Source organism: Pelodiscus sinensis, chromosome 2, assembly GCF_049634645.1.
Source record: "Pelodiscus sinensis isolate JC-2024 chromosome 2, ASM4963464v1, whole genome shotgun sequence".
Lineage (NCBI taxonomy): Eukaryota > Metazoa > Chordata > Testudines > Trionychidae > Pelodiscus > Pelodiscus sinensis.
Genome location: NC_134712.1, coordinates 225103266 through 225123954, shown reverse-complemented (window position 1 = coordinate 225123954; position 20689 = coordinate 225103266). Strand labels below are relative to the sequence as shown.

Below are 20689 nucleotides of genomic sequence, written 5' to 3'. Positions count from 1 at the left end.
TCCCATCTGTTACTTGTGCACATAACTGTTTACAATGTGCATAACAGCTTTACTTCCAGTGCTATGTTCTTTTAATAGCATACCTGAAACTGTTAACTTTTTTTAAAAAAGTAAGGTTTTGGAGAGGTAGCCAATGTTAGTCTGTTTCAGCAAAAACAAAAAGAAGTCTGGTGGCACACTAAACGCTAACGAATTTCTTAGGGTATTAGGGCATAAGCTTTCATGAGCTACATTTCACTTCCTCAGATACTGAAGAGAAAAGGAAGGACAAAAAGGGGAATACAGGGATGGGAATGTGACTTTTGTTCTTTCTTTTCTCTTCAGCGTCTTAGGATGTGAGCTGTAGCTCATGAAAGTTTATGCCCTAATGCCCTAAGAAATTTGTTAATCTCTAAAGTGCACCACGGCACCTTGTTATAGTTTTTAAGTAAAACCCTGTAATTACTTATTTTACTATGGCTTTTAGGGGGGAGTACTATAACTTTTTGGTTGTACTTTTGACTACAAAACATTTAGGGAGAAACACTAATTTAGTTCCTAAAAACACTTATACATGTGAATAGCTTTATTCATGTGAGTGACTTCAGCAGAATTGCTCATATGAGTAAAGAACCAGACCCTTAGGGACCAGTGTGGCAGACCTTCATCCCATGATTACTTGCACTGAATAAAGGAGTGCAAAATTGAATCCCATGTATTTCTCCAAACTAAATAGTCCAAACTTAAAATCAAAAGTCCAGTGAAAATCCAATATGGTGCTTGGTTTAATTCACTGGTCATTAATTTCACACAATTTAACATTCCTGTCTTCCTCGCCTTCCCACTATACACACAATTGGCTATTGAGTGAGCATAGAGATTTCTTACAGGCATGTGATGAGGAAATTACTCACTCTGTGCAGTAACAATGGTTCTTTGAGATATGTGTCTCTGTGGGTACTCCACTCTGGTGTCAGTGCGTCCTTGTGCCGGCAATCGGAGATTTTTAACTTAGCAGTGTCTTCCCATGTTGCGCATGTACAGTCGTTATCTCACGCTGTTTTCATCCATTGGCTGCTTGTATGGTGCATCCACAGGGGGACACATCTCAAAGAACAATCATTACTGCACAGGGTGAGTAACCTCCTCTTCTCCTTCAAGTGTTGTCCCTGTGGGTGCTCCACTCTGGTGACTAAACAGCAGTACTCGCTGTCTGCAGAGGTGGACTTTGGCATCATGTATGAGAGGAGGGAAGGATGGTGTTGTCTCTGGAGGTGGTAGGTATCAGTCCATGCTGCAGTGCATAATGTTATGTAAAGGTATGGCATGAAGACCAGGTGGCTGCCCTGCAGATTTCAGTGAGGGGCACATTATGCAGAAAGTCAGTTGATGCAGCCATCGCTCGCATGGAATGTGCAGTGACTGCTGGAGGTGGAGTTTTGTTCTGAAGTCTGTAACGGGTATTTATACAATTTATTATCCACTTGGAAATACATTGTATGGAGATGTTCCCTTATGAGGACTGGACACAGAGATAAAAAGTCTGTTAGACTTTCTGAATTGTTTGGTCCTATCTATGTAAAATGCAACTGCACATCTTGCATCCGAGGTATACAACATTACTGCCCTAGGCGAGTCATATGGTTTAGGGTAATAGTTGGGTAAATAAATGGGTTAATTAATGTGAAAATCAGAAATAACTTTGGGTAAAAATTTTGGGTGGGATCTGAGAATAATCTTTTTCTTGGTGAATGCAGTATATGGTCGATCTGCCATAAGGGCTGTGATTTCTCCTACACCTCTGGCAGATATGATTGCAATGAAAAAGGACACTTGCATGGCCAACTGTTGTAAAGAGGCTGTCATCAATGGTTTGAAAGGAGATCTTATTAGTGTGCCCGGTACGAGATTCAGATCCCATAGTGATACAAGTGGATATACATGTGGACATGTTTTGGATAAACCCGCTAAGAATTGCTTGGTAATGGGTGAGCAAACAGAGAGATGTTATTTACTGGTTCATGAAAGACAGTCATGGCTGTGAGATGGACCCTTATGGAGCTGAGGGAAAGCCTTTTGTCACTGAGGTTCATTAAGTACTATAAGACAGTAGATATTGGGGTGGTATTGGCTTGTACATGGCGCTGACTGCACTATTCCAGAAATCGCTTCCATTTGTTTTGATAGGTATACCTCGTGGAAGGATGACAGCTGCTGCAGAGGACATGCTTTACTCTCTGAGACCAGGTGAGTTCCTCATTCTGGAACCATGGAGAAGTCAATCGGTGAGTTTAAGGGCTCAAGGGTTCAGGTGACAAATTCATCCGTGATGTTGGGTTTGGAGCTGGGGGGTGACAGGAAGGGGAATGGAGTCAGCAATGGATAGGTGATGCAGGAATGGAAACCGTGGCTTTCTTGGCCAATATGGAGCTATCAGTATGACCACTGCTCAGTCTGCTCGGATCTAGTGGATCACCTTAGAAACCAGGGGAATTGGGGTGAATGCAGTGGAACTGTCCATGCTATTGGGAAAATGTCTCCTGCCAAGTGCTTGCCCTGTCCCACTCTGGAACAAAAGCAGTGGTATTTGCGATTGGTTGGTGATGCAAAAAGGTCTAGCACTGAGAATCCCCACTGTTGGAATACGGGTAGGATAATTTTGAGGCTGAGCTCCTACTCATGCTGTTTGAAAAACTGTTTGCTCAGTTTGTCTGCCATAGTGTTCTGTTGACCTGGTATATATACTGCAAATGGTGTGATGTTATTTTTCACACACCAGTTCCAAAATTTGATTGCCTTGGTACATAGTGAGCATGTTGTCCATGCAGCCCCAGATGAACGACAGGTGTTGCAATCTGTCTTGTGTTCCAGTATGTTGTTATGCAACCTCGTTTCTTGGTGTGACCATCTGCCCTGGGCCCTTTGATGCCTGCAGTGGGTGCTCCATCTTATGAGAGATGCATCTGTAGTTGTTACGTGTGAGGGGTTCTGGATGGTGAAAGGGCACTCCAGAAAGGAGATTGTGTGGACAGATCCACCATCACAGTGATGTCAGCACTAGGGATGTAAGAATATGCTTATCGGGTAGTCAAGCAGTGACTTGACTAGTCATTTTCCTCTTCCCCTCCTCCCCCACTGCCTCTGTCAGAGACAGGCAACAAGGTGGGGGAAACAGGAGTCAGTGCTGGGAAGAGCCTGTTTAAAAGCTGATTCTCCCCAGCACCATCTCTTCAGGGGGGCAGGGGAGGCAGAGGTGTAGCGGGGGGACCAGGCACAAGCCAGGAATCAGCTGTTCCAGCTCACGCCCAGTCCCAGGCACTGCACCTCTGCTTTTTAAATGTATTAAGAGCCTAGCAGTTCTTCATACATTTTAAAGACACAGCTACTGTGGCTCTGAAGTTTCCCCCCTTATTGACTAATCGAGTAGTCAATGGAAATTACATCAACTACTTGATTAGCTGATTAAACGCAATTTAACATTCCTATTCAGCACTAATGGCTGAGGTGCAACTCGTTTGATGAGTCTGTACCAGTTGGGGATATAAACAGAGACCAATCATGCCTGTAGACATTGCATGTGGAGTCTCCCGAGGTGTATCCGACTTGTGACCTAGGAACTGAAGACGTGTGAACAATTGTAATGGGAACATGAAGTACACCATCTAGGATATCGCATAGAGCTTGAAAGAGTTGTAAAGGAAGAGAGGTCTTGCCTGTCACAGCGTCTAGTGATGCTCCAGTGAATTCTATTCTCTGGGTAGGTACCAGAGGTGATTTTTGTACATTTACGAGCAGATCCAGTCAGGAAAAATACGTGTCCCTGGTAATTTTTGTCATGAAAATCCCTTTGATTAGACAATAGTCTAGGTATGAGAATATGATCATGCCTTGCTTTCTGAGGAACACAGTCACACACAGCCAGCATCTTGGAAAATATATGTGGCGCTGTAGAAAGCACAAGGGAAGGACTTGGTACTGGTAATGGTGATTGCCTACTGTGAATCGGAGAAACCTCCTGTGAGCACGGTGGATATTTATATGGACTATAGCATCTTGAAGGTTGAGGGCTGAGAACCAGTCCCCCTCGTCCAATACAGGTATGATGGTTCCTAAGGTCACCATCCTGAATTGTGGTTGCAGACGAACTTGTTGAGTTTCCTGAGATCTAAAATGAGCTTCCAACCTCCTGTCTTTTTGAAAGGAAACACTTGGAATAAAACCCTCTTCCGTGAAATTTGGCCGGAACCTGCTCTATGGCCCCCAAGCTAAGCAGTTTTTGTACCTCTACTTGTCATAGGGATTTGTGAGAGAGATCCCCCAAGAGGGATGAGGAGGGGAGTTGAGTAGGGAGCATGGAGGTAAAAAGGATTGTATAGCCCATATTGATGATCTCGAGGACCCATTGGTCTGTATTAATGAGGTCACATTAGTAGTAAAAAGGGCCTCAAACAGTGATGGAATATGTAGGGGGTGTGCACCTGTTCCAAGGGGAGGTCGCTCAGGCCCTCAGCCACACCTTCAAATTGCTGCTTCAGTAACACTGACTGATGGGTGGATGACTGGCTGTGCTGAGCCCTTCTCCTATCAGGCCATTGTTTGGGCCTATGATCAAATGACCTCTGTTGCTGTCTCTGATAAGAGCCATTTCTCCCTCTCTGATATGGAGAGTATCTTCTTTTCTTATTAGGCAGCAAGCACATGCCTAATGTACAAAGGGGTTGTGTGCGAGTCCTTCATTGAGTGAAGGACCTCGTCCGTTTTAGCTGCAAAGAGTTGATTCCTATCAAAAGGAAGGTCCTCCACATTTGTCTGCCATTCACGGGGAATGCTCAATGGCTGTAGCCATAACATGTGGCACATAACAATTGCTGTCGCTGTTGCCTTGGCTGATGTGTTCATTACATCCATGAATGCTTGCAATGCTGTTCGGGAGATCAACTGGCCCTCCTTCATGATGGACTATAGCTGTGGCCTCTTCTGCTAAGAGAGATCATTTAAAGCTCCTGCAGCCTGGTATAATTGGCATGATCATAGTTGGCAAGGAGGGCCATGTAGTTGGAAATTCGGAACTGCAGAGTAGCAGAGGAGTAAACTTTATCCTAGGGTGTTGATTTAAATTGGATTTAAATTGTGTATCTCTAAAATGTTGATGGACAGCATCTACCATCAATGAATTCGGCTGGCAGTGGTAGAAAAGACAATCCATCTCCTTAGCTGGGACAAAATATTTTTTACCCACCCTGCATTTAGTAGCAGGGATAGAGGTCGGTGTCTGCCACATGGTTTCAGATGGTTCCATAATGTCCTTGTTAATCGGTTGTGCTATTTTAGAAGATGTGGTAGGCTGTAAGATTTTCAGCAGTGTATGCTGTTTCTCTTGCACCTCTTGCAGCACTATATCTTGGGACTGTGCCACCCTCTTAAATAGATCATGAAATTGCTTCAGATAATTTGCAGGGGGAGAGGAAGAAGAAGGGAAAACAGACTCATCTGGAGATGAAAAAGACTGGGGAATGGGAGAATGGCTGTCAGAATCCGAGTGAAGTAAGTTGTCATCCTCCTCTACAGGATATGGGTTGAATGGTTGCCAAAGGTGATCATACGGGGGTGGATCAGTGAGGATTGAGTAGTGGCAAGAGGAGACCATGTTGTGTTGTGTCCCAAAGTTGCAAAAGTTGACTCCCATGATTAGTGCTGATGTGAAGAGTGGGTATGGTACTGGCTCCATGGTTCCCAGGGTAACCATTGGGGTTGATACTGCTGCAGAGGATAAGGCCCAGGGTGGTTAAACCAAGGGTATTGTAGACAATGGTATGGTGGTTGGTGCCTATTTGTACACCATGGTGCCACTGAGCTGGTTCGTGATGTGTGCTCACACGACCAGTGCTGGGTCCAGTGCCCAAAGAGGAAGGAGTAGGGGAGAATGAAATGGTCTCAGAGGAATGTTGGTGCAGATTAGACTCTTCAGTTGTGGGAGAATGAGGAGGTGAGATGTCTGTAAGTACCAGTGATGATGGTGCTGGAAGTTGTGGTGTTCGATACTGGATGTCTGTTATTTTCTGGGCTCTCAGCTTTAGATTCCCCGATGCTGGTGTGTGATTAGGTGCCAGCATACACTGGGAGTCAGAAGATTGTGCTGGTGCCACCGTATCCAGTGGCACTGGTGGGTGTCGCATATCCGCCTTGATTGGTGCTGAGTGAGAAGCCATGCCAGAAGGTGCAAAAGAGCTGGTTTTCCTCTTTGGGTTTGACTCCACCCTTTTCATTGGTGCCACTTTCCACTTTCTCATAGTGCCGGAGATGGATGGCTCTGGTGAATGTGTGGCATGGATGTTGACAGTACAGCCAGCAAGGACCGTGCTGGAGACGCCAGAGACCTATGAGAGTCCCTTGTAGGGGGTTAATTGGCTCTTTTCCTCAGAGTTAATGGTTCCGAAGGCACTGTAGTCTTTGACTCCGACAGCTGAAGGGATTTCTCCCACAGCAAGTTCTTGAGCCTCATCTCCCTGTCTTTTCTTGCCCCGGCAGTCATGCTCTGACACTGTGGGCATTTCTGCACCACATGTCCTTTGCCAAGGCACTTTAAGCAGGAGGCACTCCTGACTGAAATCGTCACTGAGTCTCTGCAAGAATCACATTTTTTAAAGGCAAGGGAACCTGGCATGATGAAAAAAAAACCTGGGGTATGTAGAACTTGGAGAAAAAAAATTAAAAAACCGAGAGCAACTTTTTGTGTTGTTAAGATAAGGAACTAAGGCTAACCAACAATTGACTAAGGACTATTAATAACTACTATAAACTACTAACTAATTTATTCTCTTTTTTTCAGTTAGGAGAGCACTGCTCCAAAACTCTGTCTTCTGCTGAGGATGATAGAAAAGGTACTGAGGGGACCCACACTGTGTGCACAACTAATGGACGAAAACAGCACAAGACGGTGGCTAAATCTAAAATCTAAGGCTAAAAATCTCTGATTGCTGTCATGAAGATGCATCAACATCAGAGTGGAGCACCCACAGAGACAACACTAGAAGGAGAATTCCCAAATTAAGGTTTTATTAAAAGTGGAAGACAGCACAGGAAATCATGGTGACAGGTACAGCAATTTGCTGCAATATCTGGACAAAACTTACTGAAGATATCTATTTTAGGAGCTATTAAAATGCAAATGCTTATGTCTTATTGTGGGATTGTATTTAACTTGTCTAGGGCACATGACTAATGTAAACCTTGGGAAGTGTTGTGAGCTTCAAAGGAACCTATTAACAATGTGTTAAGACAAGAATCAACTTTTTAAAATTAACTGCATTTCCCAAGACATTTCTAGAGGGAGGTGTATGCAAATGAACCTCATCTGGTTATGCAAGAACTCAGCCTTTTGAAGCTTATCCCGAGAGGGGAACTTTTGTCTGACTGATTACCTATTCATGGTGATTTCAAAAACCAAAACCGGATAAAAGAGGGCCTGGTTTTGAGCTGAAACTGTTATGAACTGGTGATCATATAGCTGTGAGGGTTATGTGACTTTCAGCAGCCAGAGTCCTTGCTGGAGTGAGGGGGTGATATTTAGTAAACTTATTAGTGTGCTCATAGGTTCTTTTATTGTTTTAATATGTTGTTTCTGTAATGCTTTCACCTTAATAAATGTCCTTGATTATATAGAGCTGTGCAATAACTGGCGATTACTCTACCATTTCTGAGGAGAGAAACAAAGCAGGCCTGATTATGCAAACTGTCTTTTGCTGGGGAGGTCACAGTATAGAAAAAGAACTGTTCAGCCTGAAAACACTCTGGTCAGAAGGGAGAAAGAGATGTATCTCCACCCAAGGAAAGCCACAGCTGGGGAGCCAGAAGCCTGTGGTAGAGTTCTGTTCCTGACCTATAGAAGGGAAATACAGGTGCAGTTGCCCTGAACTGTGGCAATCAAATGTCAGAATTCCACACTGAACCTCTAGACCTGCAAATGAATGGGATGGTTTTTAATCTTGGTATTACTGGTCACCTTCACAATCACAAAAGTCCATTCACTTAAGAAAAGCTTGTGGGACTAATACCTCTCTCTCTATGTAAAAATTTTTCCTGACATCACATCACTCTTGCGTCCACAGGCTCCGCCCTTGCCCAGGCTCCCTGCCTGGACACTGTTTGGGGATGGCAAAGTCGCCTGGCAGCCCAGCCTTGACAGATTCCACCTCCCAAGGGTCCTGCCCACTCAGCTCTGGCCACAGCCTTTCAGGCAGCCTGTCCCATGGCTCAGGCGCTGCTTCAGCTGGTGCGAGGCTCACTTGCGCCAGGAATGGAGGCAGGCTCCCACACCCCAGGGCACCACGACTTGCTCTAGGGCAACGTCGTTGTTGTTCTTAGTGCTCACAGGCTGCTGAGCCAGCAGGTTCAGGAGAAGCAACAGGTGCAGGGCAAGGCCCCCCGTGTCCCTAGCCACCCACCTCCCCATCCTCTGCTGCGCATTGACTGGCTGCATCCTGAGCCCAGTGCCAAGCCGCCCTGGGGAGACCCAACCCAAGCCTGTCTCCCAAGCCGAGGCCAACTCCCTCCCACCCAGCCACACACAGGATTCCAGCAGTGAGTGGTGCTTCTGCAAGGCGAGTAAGGAGGCGCCCAGCAGCACTGATCTGAGCAGCCTGGGCCACCTTTGCCTGGCACTGTAGCCTGCCCTCTCTCCTCCCCCACATTGTTGGAGCACCAGTCTGGTTTCCCACTGTGGGAGAGAGGGAATGGGGTTGGAGAGAAAGCCCCAAGCATCACTGTGAAGGGAAGAAGTGCTCCCCCTCCTGGACTGGGGAAACAGCAGCACGCAAGCACGCTGCCTGGAGGATTTTCTTGCACTCCCAATGGCCAGAATCCAGCTAATGGGAGCAGCGGAAGGCTGAGCCTGGGACTGGCATGGGGTTCGTAGACCAGTAAGTGTCCCCCACCACCTCATGCCTAGATCCTGCACCTCCAACCCCTTCACTTACCTCCCTGATCAGACACCCTGCCTCCAACCCCATTCCTGCCCCTCCCCCCCAGCCAGACGCCCTACCCCCACAGCCTGCTCCTGCACCCTATCTCCCACCCAGACCTCGCACCCTCAGCCCCTCCTGGATCCCACCTCCTGCCCAGATCCTGCACCCTCATCCTTATCCCACTCACTAGCAGCCCTGTTCCACACACCGAACCCCTCATTTTTGGCCCCATGAAAGAACCTAGGAGGCCCACAAAATTCACTAACTCTGGAACCCCAGAAGAGTTAATCTATTCTGAGGCCTGGAACCTCAGTCCTGCCCCCTGCACCAGGAGAGTGAGGTATTTCAGTTGGAAGCCACATCAGTGAGGATTGGGGGAGAGGGGTGGAGAGGCTTTTTTTCCCCTTCTGACTTGTGTGGTCCCCGACTGATTTTTTTGTGGGTTAGTGGCCCCTAACCCAGAAAAGGTTCCCCACCCCTGCCATTAATAAAGACAATGTTGAAACCTTTTTGTGTTGAACATAATATTTTACTTTATTTAAAATAAAGCCTGACCAACAAGGGCCCAGTCGGGGTCCAACCTCCATCTGGCGGCAGTGTCCTGTCCTCAACCCTGATCTGGGGCCAGGCCCCATGGTCCAGCCCCCATATGGCCACAAAAAGGGTTGGTGGTGGCCCACTTCTCCTGCTGCGGCATGGATAGGAAGAAAGGCCACAGTCCGGCTGTAGTGGACAGAGGGGTCTGGCAAGCATAGCAAGCAGGGGGCGCAGCCCCCTAGTTAATATGAAAGAATGGAAATAAATAACACAAGCATCTTCAGTCTCACTGACAGATCTAGCCAGTTCCATCTTAAAATCATACTACCTGTCCTGGCCACATTACATATTTCATAATTCAAAAAACTGTAAGCCATTTGACGTGTTTATTATGTAACTTGCATGCTCCTATCCTGACAGATCTTACCCAACTTTTATTCCCCCTGGAATTGTTTGTGCCAGTTGCCAGAAGTCCTGACCTTTAAGGTTTCCAAACCACAATCTTGTCACATACAGAGAAACCTGGAGACTAATTCAAGATTTTCCATCTTGCCCCAGTCAATATTTGCACAAGCATATTGTGGGACCAAAGGAACCCCTTTTAGCTGCTGTTCTAATCAATATATTCTATTTTTGTATTGGTGCCAGTGAAATCACAAAGAGCGGTTACATCATACAATTTACTTTTCTGGTATTCCAAATATGCTTAGTTAAAAGTCAGTGGGATTTGCAAAAGTAGTACTGCACACTACACTCTAGGGAAAGCAGAACAAAGAACACCATTTTTTCTAGCCACGTGAGCTAGCCAACTATAACTACCTTTATTCTAGATACTTCTGGATTGAATTTAGATGTGCTTTTTCTCCACTTACCTCAGAAGGTACCCTATCACATTATTCTGTTTTTATTATTTTGCTGTTTATCTGTACTGACTTCCAGCACCTTACTTGAGGAATTCATGCAAGTTCTGACCATTGTTTTTAACAACACAAATCATAGACACTTCACTGAGTGAACCTGAAACTTAGGGTATGTCTACACTACAGCACTAATTCGAACTAACTTAGTTAGGTAATTCGAACTAAGTTAATTTGAACTAGTGCATCTAGACTTAAAAACTAGTTCGAATTAGCGTTTTGCTAATTCAAACTAGCATGTCCACACTGAGTGGACCCTGAACTGAGGTTAAGGCTGGCCGGAATCAGTGCCAGCAGGGCATCAGATTAGGACTTAGAGCGTGGAGCTGCTGCCTCAGGCTAGCCGAGGGCTGTGCTTAAAGGGACCCAACCCCCACCCCGGACAGACAGTTCTCAGGGGTTCCCCGCTTGCAAAGCAGTCCTGGCTTGGAGTGCCCTGAGTGCCCACACTCGGCACATCACAGCACTCGGCCATCAGCCCGGCTGTACTTGCCGCAGGCTGCCATCTGGGGGGGGGGGGTCAATCAGGGGGCTGCAGGAGAGCTTCCACCCTGAGGAGCCTGCAGAGCCACCCCAGTCCTCCCCATCGGGGGCTCGTACCCCATTCCTCCCTCACCTCCTTCCACTTACCCCTCCCTAGCCCCCCTTCCTGCTGTACAAAATAAAGGACACGTGTGGTCAAAAATAGAAACTCTCTTTATTGAACAAAACTCGGGGAGACTGGGAAAAGAGAGGGTGGGAGAGGGGAGGGCAACTAAAATGATAAGGGGTTTGGAACAGGTCCCATATGAAGAGAGACTAAAGAGACTGGGACTTTTCAGCTTAGAAAAGAGGAGACTGAGGGGGGATATGATAGAGGTCTATAAAAGCACAAGTGGTGTGGAGAGGGTGCATAAAGAAAAGTTCTTCATTAGTTCCCATAATAGAAGGACTAGAGGACACCAAATGAAATGAATGGGTAGCAGGCTTCAAACTAATAACAGAAAGTTCTTCTTCACAAAGCAAATAGTCAACCTGTGGAACTCCTTGCTGCAGGAGGCTGTGAAGGCTAGAACTAGAACAGAGTTTAAAGAGAAGTTACATAAAGTCATGGAGGTTGGGTCCATGGAGTGCTATTAACCAGGGGGTAGAAATGGTGTCGCTGGCCTCTGTTTGTGGAAGGCTGGAGATGGATGGCACAAGACAAATGGCTTGGTCGATGTCTTCAGTCCATCCCCTCCAGGGTCCCTAGTGTTGGCCGCTGTCGGCAGACAGGCTACTGGGCTAGATGGACCTTTGGGTGTAACAAATCAGCGGGTGGCTGGTTCGTGCCGTGCCAGGTGCAGGGTCTGCTGGCTGGGTGCTAGCAGGCTTGCACCTGGCATGGGCACCATAGCCAGCCTGTGCCCCTTTAAGGGCTCCGGGGCCGGGAGGGGGGCAGACGAGTTTCCCTGGTGGTGCCCAGAGTGGCCACCAGGGCAAGCGGGGGAGGGCTAGCCTCCCACTAGTTCGAATTAAGTCGCTACACAGCCCTTAATTCAAACTACTTAATTCGAACTAGGCGTTAGTCCTCGTAGAATGAGGTTTACCTAGTTCAAATTAAGCGCTCCGCTAGTTCGAATTAAGTTCCAACTAGCGGTTTGCCTGTGTAGCGCCTATCAAAGTTAATTCGAACTAACGTCTGTTAGTTCGAATTAACTTTGTAGTGTAGACATACCCTGACTCCTTCCTCCCCAGCCACTGTGTAAAGTACTGTCCACACTTCCTTCACAACAGGTGGGACCCAGCATCATAGGGACTCTTGCTCCAGCTGGGTAGCAAGACAACAACTCCCATCCCACCTGGCTGGTTTGAAAAGGTGGCAGATGCAGTAGCTGGGGACTCATCGTCCTTTCCTCAGAAACTCTGTGAGGTCCTGCCCTCTGAACTGCTGGCAGTGGCTTTCTTCCCATAACAATGGCAAAAACTGCCTGACAGCCCCCAAAGAGTAGCAGGTTCTCTTCCTGCCCCTAAAAAGCAATAGGGGTTGTGGGTTGGTCTGAGGGGTAGGACAGATGGCTTCTTACCCAGCTCTGCTGAAGGCTCTGTACAGACTTACACACTCCTAATTGCAGCAGTTACATCCAGTTCACATTTTGAAGCTTCTTTTTATAACTATGAAGAATGGAGATTTAGGTTATTTTTGTTTTAAAACTAAATCAGGGAGTACAGAGCTGGGAAGAAGTTGGATTGTCAGAGAGAGAGAGAGACTACATGGATGGACTGAAGAGAAGATGATAAAGTTGTGTGTAAGAGAGTGGAAAGATAGTCATATCTCTGATCAAAGCATTGGTTTCATTGATATTCAGACTCGGGGGCAATTACCTCTAAAGTAATGAGCACAAGGCTGAGAGTCAGAAAGGACTAGCTCTGACATTGATTAGGTGTGGGATTTTAGCCTCATCATTTCCCCTCTTCCTCACCTGAGATTCAATTTTGTCCTCACGTGAGTATTTCTCTCACATAAATGAAGACAGATCCAGTCCCCAGTGAAATGGGTATAATAGTAATAACAACACCTCAAAGGGTTATTGTGAAAATCAGTTAGCATTTGTACAATGCTCTAAACACGTGAACCATTAACTGTTAAGTATGCTTATATTTCTGTTCCAAGCACTGAATGACTAGCCTTAACATGTCCCTCATTTGCTAGTAATGGTGATGTCAGTAACACAAAAACCTTGAAAAATGAAATATGTCTTCTTCCTAACAGCTGCAAAATTAAAGATGAAATTCCAAATACAACTACCCTAGCAATTAACAAACATCCTTTACTTGTAACCTAAAAAGGCAACATAATTTTGAATAATTTAGAAAACAAATGCCAGCAAGATCTGTGTTAATTATAGTATTTATCATCCCTCCTTTAGTACTGCATGTTTGCAAATTGTTTTCATGTTTGCCTGGGTGTTTTGCTTTCCAGGGTCTCATTAATGAGCTGGAACTCTGTAAAAGCCATATAAGAATTTGACCACTGGGGAAAGCTATAAATTAGAACATAACCATATAATTCCATCTCCTCTTTCATCCCTCCTCGATTGCTATCCTCTTCCCCATTCATCCACTTCCATCCTCTTTCTTCCATCCACTCTTTAGGCCTCAGACTGAATAAACACAAACTTGTACTAAGATACCTCATTTCTCCCTTTTCAAAAATTCCAGAAAACTCAACTGATTCCAGATGAAACAACCACCACTATATTGTTCCATATTTTGCTCACAAAGCAATATATAACATCTTCCCCAAACATAAGGTACAATATAATAACACATCTTCCCAAACATAAGGTATTCCATATGTCACACAGTTTCAGAGATATTAAATAAAACATTAAAATAACTCCCCTGCTTTGTAATAACTCTAGAAACCACTAGGTTTATTTAGTCTTTGTTCTTTATACACAAATTTCACATATTTGTTATTTCTAAGTACAATAGAGGACCAATTTCCATTTTGTTCAACTGGGAACATATAATGGGCAACCTTAGAAAATTTCCATTCCTCTTGTTAAAAAATCATTTTTTGACATATTTGCAGTATTCTATCTATAGTATTCCCTGCACTTGGGATGGAGAATTATCACAAATACTGGAAAGCTAAGAGCACTTTGTGTACACAGTTTCTAGTTTTGATTACCATATTTATCATCAAACTGCATTTGTTTTAAAACTTCAGCAATAAAAGCAGTTTAAAAATAACGATATAACTCACCGGGAAATACAGGAGGAGTGATCCAAATAGGATTGTTTCCAAAAGAATCAGGCCTGAAGCCCTGATGCTCTAGAAAACAGAAAAGGATGCAAAATATTAGAAAATATTACATATTCACTATTTAGAAACAGAAACCTTCATATTTGTCTGCATGGTGCTTGGCACAATAACTGTACATAACTATTATTAATTCTGATACAGTAACTCAAGTTTAATTTATTTAAATCATAAAGTATCATTCCCTCTTCAGTTTTTTAAATAATGTTTTTTAACACAAAACTGTTTATACAGCCATTGCTAATGCCAAATTTTGTCTTTCGATGTACATATGTTGCTTCAGATCATGGGAGTTGCAATGATGAATTTAAGGGAAGAATTTGGTCACTACTGTTTGAATTTGAAATAGTCCTTCCAACCTTTTTGTTGCATAAATTGGAAGGTTCGTCCCCTGGAGGCTAAGTCAATTTGCCCACAGAAGAGAGTCACACTTTTAGGCTGGGTCCAACTCAATTTTATTGGTTGCAACCAAGGTTCAGCTAAGAAGCTCAGTGCTCAAAGCAAAGCCGACCTCGGGCGTAGGCTAAGCATCCTTTTTTATACTTTCTTTAACTTTCTTATCTAACTTGGCATGTCTTGATTTGTTACCTTAGCTTCGTGTTGCAGCGTTATTGGTTAGCATACTTCAACTTTATTCCACTCAGTAACAACCACCAGTATAGCTTACTTAAGCAATAGCAATTAGCAAATTTCCTTAACTCAAGTAATACGTGTAATCCAGTCCTTGAGAAATGGGTCTAAACAGCTAGTTACCCTTTTTACTACAGCTTCTAAAACATGTGCAATTAGCTAAATGATATGTGCTGTTTCAAGCTTAAGTAATGGAAGGGGGAAGAAGCACACATCGTTTTTACTGTATTTTACTACATTTTCATACACATATTTAATGTCAATAACCTGGGTTCTGTAATATGTCTGAATATTCTAAACTTTTATTATGTACCACCAGGAAGCAGTACCCCTGCTCTCTACGCTCGCCAACCCCCATTTCTGCGGGTAGGCAACCCCGGCTCTCCCCCAGCCACCACGGAGAGCCAGGCTGAGGCGTGGCAGGCCTGGCCTACTCTGGGTCCTCTGCCCCCGTTGCCAGGAGGTTGGGCAGGACCAAAGCCATGGCTGGCCCAGATCACTCCTTATGGCCACAGGGGGTTGGGCTTGGCCAAGACTGGCCTGGCTCTCTCCCTCTGGCTGCTGGAGGGTGAGAGGGGCCTCTCCAGAGCCTAGCAGGCCCCATGCTCTTCTCTCCAACCCTTTCTCTCCCTCCCACAGCCAGCCCCAGTTCTTGGGATCTTTCAAACCCACCTCCTTACCCTCCCCTCCACCAGGGTGGAGTGCCGGGGCGAGATCATGCTGGCCTGGCTTTCTTCCTGGCTGCTGGGAGGGGCCAATCTGAAGCCACACTGGGCTTGGCTCTCCACCAGCCACCAGGAGGGGATGAGCTGAAGCTGCACCAGGCCCAGTTCTTCCCCCGGCTGCTGGGGAGGTTTCGAGGCCACGTTGGATCTTCCCTCCCTGTCACCCGAGGCTGAATATGCCCCATCCTTTTCCTCCCCCCACCTCAGCCTCTTTGCCCCCCTTGACCTGGCTATGCCTGGTTCTTCCCCCACCCCTGGCCATCAAGGGGTTGGTTGGGCCAAGGCCATGGTGGGAGTGGCCTCACAGCTCCTGGACTACCTCCTCACCCCCATTAGCGGGGAGGGAGCATGGCTCCTGGCCCACCCCCTGGAGCAGTGGGGACACTACACATCTCCCAGCCCCAGCCTGCACACCACCCCCAGCACAAGGGAAGTTGGGGCCCTCAGCACTGGTAGGGGGGGGAGGGGGGAGGCGGGGTGTCTGAAGGGGGAGGGGCTATGGGATGCAGAGTGATGTAGTGACATCACTCTGTCATCCTGCAGGAAAAACTTTTTTATATATAGAGAGAGAGAGAAAAGTGCTTTTTAGACTGAAAGCATAAAACTTTATTTCCCCCAACTTTTGTACAAGAATGCTGATTCAGTTATTCACTTTTATGGAATCTAAATCAACCCAATTATTGTTCCTCTATCTATGGCACTCTGAGGCCTAAATACTATGTTGCCGTTTCATTTGCTTATTGTTGTAAGTAAAATAAAAACTGATCAATCTTCTTCTTCCACTATACAGCTTGTTCTGATAAGTTAAAGTATCTATATGTAATATGCCTACAGCTTATATAGTGAGATAAAATGTAGACATTGCATTTCCTCCTTTATCCAACATGGAGTCATAAATCACTCTATCAAACCCACAGACAAAGCTGTTTTGTAGGCTGTCTCTCCTCAGGGAGGCAGAATGGCACTTTGAAAAATCCCCTTGCTCCCCACTTAGAACATTTATTTACAGCCTGGAATCAATATGCCTCTCCTGTGGACTTGCTTGGGGACCACCATATTTGTTGTAAATATAGCTGTAATATTAAAAGACTTTAAAAAAATATTATTACAGAAGCATTGATGCCAAGGGAGCCTTTTTCCCCCTTGACCAAAGATTGCAAGGAACTCTCCAGATGAAATCATTCAGCGAATGCACAATCTGATTGTGATGGGGCATATCAACACCACAAGGATGAAGCAAGGGTTAAGGAGTTGCTCTGGATACAGAAAAGTACACACCCTCACTCACTGCTGGGCATGCTCAAAAGGGAGTAACTCAGCTAAGTCTGGGCTGACTAAGCAGGAGAGCAGGTGAGTGCTGCAGCCTCCTGCAGCAAAGCTGCTCGGCCTCACAGTGAAGCTGCTGCAGGCATTTCAACCACAGAGGTCAAGACTGACAAGTCACTGCAGACTGGAGAAGATGGGTATGAATCCTTTATGTAGTGCCCCCTACAACATGGATATTGGTAACTATGGACTTCCGCATCAGTCTGTCTGCTCTGCTCTCCATTCACATGTTTGAAAACACTCTCTTTTTGGAAGAGCTTTTAATACAGGGGTAGGGAACCCTTCTTGGGTCAGGGGGCTGCTGACTCTCAGAAAAATCAGTTGGGGGCTGCACACAAGTGAGAAGCCTCTGACTGAGGAGGAGGAAAGACACTCCCCACATTTCCCTCGCACACCAGAGCCTAAGGGGACCCAGGCTAGTAGATTTTGTGTGTTCCAGTCCTGCTGGGGGGTTGGAGCACCAGCACAGGCTCCCCAATGCTGAGTCTCAGGGACCAAATCCAGGCAAGCCAGGGGTCGTATCCCCATTCTTGTTTTAATATAATCACTTTTCAGTGAGCTAGCATTCATATTGTATATATGTATCATTTTAGCTGCTTTTGTGTCAGGGAACATGCATTAATACTGCTTGAAATTTTAATTTCCATATAATCTAGTCTGAAGATTTTAGGGTCGATTTTAGTCGACTACACTAATATAAGATAAATCCACACAGCATTTCAACAGCATGCAAGGGTCCAGATAAAAAGAACATGGAATTTTTTGCCTCCCAAGTGAATAAAACAGACTTGTTTTGTCTCCCTGATTTCTGGTGGGAATACTTAATGCCTTCTCGTGTCAGGGAGAAATCTGCATTTCTTCTGCTCTGGGGAATCATTAAATATCTGTATTGAAATAATGCACTTTGTTTGGACAATGTTGCTTTCCCACAGGCTAACAAATCAACCTACTTCTTTGATGAGGGAGTTTTATCCTAAATGTTAAAAAAAAGTTTATATTTTCTTCTGGAATTACTGTCAGCACCTGGCCCTACTCACTTTATACAGTGATAAAGCACATAAATTAATGCGATTGAAACAAATTTAGCACAACTTTTGTGCTTCTCTAACAAGAAAATTCCATGAAAAAGTTCTAACAAGGTAGACAATCAACAATTGATCCATTTTACTTACTTAGACTAGCAAAAAGCTTTGGACTGCGGGGGAGGGGGGGTGGTTGAAATGAACAAGGAATTAAAATGGCAACGCTTATTGGCAAAGTTATTTAGGTTAGTTAAAATCAGTGAAGGCTGTGAATTCCATAAGGATCATACAACATTAGGTCCTTATCCTGCAAAGACATACATAGATGTTTAATTTTAAACTTGTGAATACCTCTTTGAGCATGGGGACCTCTTATAATCCTCTTTCCAGTTGCAATTAAGAATATCCTGATTCTAGTATACACATTCTAGTTTAAAGAATGCCATGTGAGGCCTTACATGAAAACCAGATCCACCCCAATCTTGGGTGAACCACTGCAGGAAACACTTTGGGTGAGATAAACTTCTTTATACAAAAGAGTAACTGGTTACATTTAGTCTCTAGAAAGCAGGATATGATTTTATATATAACCTTCTGTTCTCAGTGACTTACTCAGTACCACTTCATTGTTGAAGCTGTGGCAATACATTTATCTGTACCTTCACATACACTATATGTAAATGCAGTCTGATATTTCATGTTGATAGGTGCAAAATAATGCACACTAGAAAAAAATAATTCCAATTATACATACAAATGATGGAGTCTAAAATAGCTGTTACCACACTGCAAATATCTGATCCGCATGCAGTGACAATAAAAAAAAAAGTTAACAGAATGTTAGGAAACCATTAGGAAACAGATACATAATAAGAGAAAATATGATAATGAAACTATATAAATCCATGGTACACCCACACCATGAATACTGAGTACAGTTCTGGTTGTCCCTTCTCAAAAAACATATATTAGAACTGGAAAAGGTAGGGAGAAGGGAAACAAAAATGATTAAAGGCATGGATTAGTTTCCATGTGCAGAGAGTGGATTGTTCATTTTAGAAAAGAAAACAAATAAGGAGGAATAAGTTAAAGGTCCACAGAATCAATGATGTAGAGAAAATGAATAACAAAATGTTCTTTATCCCTTCTCGTAACACAAGACCCAGGGTTCGCCCAATGAAATTCACAGGCAGCAGGTTTAAAACAAATAAAGGAAATACGTCTTTACACAATACATGGTCATCCTGTGCAACACGTTACCATGGGATGTTCTGAAATCCTAAAATACAGGTGGGTACCCTAACCCTCCCCACACCTGTGCTCTGGGAGCGGGGGCCAAAGCCACAAGCCTCATGGCCTCTCCCCTCCCCAGTGCTCCAGGGGACCTCCCCCTCTCCGAGACTTCCCCGTCTCTGGTGATCCAGGGGGGTGGAAGCTGCACCCCTTCACACACTTCCTAGGTCGGGGGAAAGACAGGCCAGCCTTGACATGGCCCTCCCCCCAGCCGGTGGGGAGAAAAGAGCCAGGGCTGGTGGATGGGGTGGGAAGGGGCTGTGGGGGGGAGCAAGAGCAGGAGTGGCCCGGGGCTGGAGGCAGTGAGGGAAGAGCCAGGGCTGGTGGGTAGGGGGAAGAGGTCAGGGGGGCAAGAGCAGGGGCAGGGGGGAAAGAGCTGGGGCAGCCTCAGGGATGGAGGCAGAAGGGAAGAGCTCAGGCGGAGGGCAGCCTCGGATCTTCCTTGTGGTGGAGAGACTTGGCCTCAGCCCAACCCCCTGCCAGCTGGGGGAGATAGCCGAGCCAGCTTTGGCCTGGCTCAACACCTCTGTGGCTGGAGAAAGAGAGGCAGGCCAGCTGCAGCCTCAGCTCAGCCCAGCCCACCCCCCTGGCGGTTAGGAATGGGGGGAGCCGGGGTTGCCTACGCCCAGATGGTTGTCCCTTATAGCATAATGAACAGGGGGTACCCCCCCCCATGATATTAAACAAGGTGTTGATCCTAAATTGAATCATACAAGCTGGTGTGTAATGTTACTCTCTTGGGAACAGCAGCCTTCATATTTCTGTGAGTGTTCAGTGGCTACGGGAAAGGACACGACAAGAGGATGCTTTGCAGGGTGCTCCAGGATTGGAGTACACCTGCTGTTAACCTACAACACAAACCCATTCAAAGGCTGGCATAGCCCAGAGGACAGTGCTTGGGTACCTCACAGGGGAATGGTGTCTAGGAATTGACAGTTAAGGACAAGCAAGCCTCCCTTATGCTGGAAGCACAGAGCAACAAGATGACTCTCAGTTCCTGTGTACCCCGAGAATTATCACAGCAGGATTAGGGCAGTAGGTTACTTAGATAGCAGGACAGCAGATGAACTTCAGTTTGGACAATAGCAAGGTATTGCACATTAGAAATAATTAAAATTTCTCACATAAACTGAATTGAGAGATAACCGAGAAAAGATCTGCACATTTCACCACCCTCATCTTAATATGAATGGAAGCACAGTGATTTATGCCCACTGAGGATCTGGCTCATCACAGTGAATTACTTCAGATGATCCAATATTTTATTAACTTTTTAAAATAGTTGATGCAATTCAGTTGATGCCTTTATTAAGATAGAGCCAGAACAGTCGAGGTGGAGGTGAGGCAATTACACACGATATCTTCCAGGATCTCATGTTGTTGGGCTTTTTTTCAATTATGTTTTAGCCTTTCTGGTTTTGAAGAAAGTCCTTTGAATGTATGAAGCTGGATAAATAAGCTTTATTGGGTCTTACTGGGGCAGATGGATTATCGGTAAGACTACGATTTA

General features: G+C 45.3%; 1 protein-coding gene across 1 annotated transcript in view; it reads right to left on the bottom strand.

Moving 5' to 3' along the window:
* The window catches only part of GPR158 (G protein-coupled receptor 158), a 330476-nt gene that overhangs the window by 112897 nt on the left and 196890 nt on the right, over positions 1-20689 (bottom strand). Inside the window, exon 5 of the mRNA XM_006115288.4 lies at positions 14127-14195. Within this exon, the coding sequence (XP_006115350.2) occupies positions 14127-14195 (69 nt within the window). The remainder of the gene's footprint in view (positions 1-14126; positions 14196-20689) is intronic.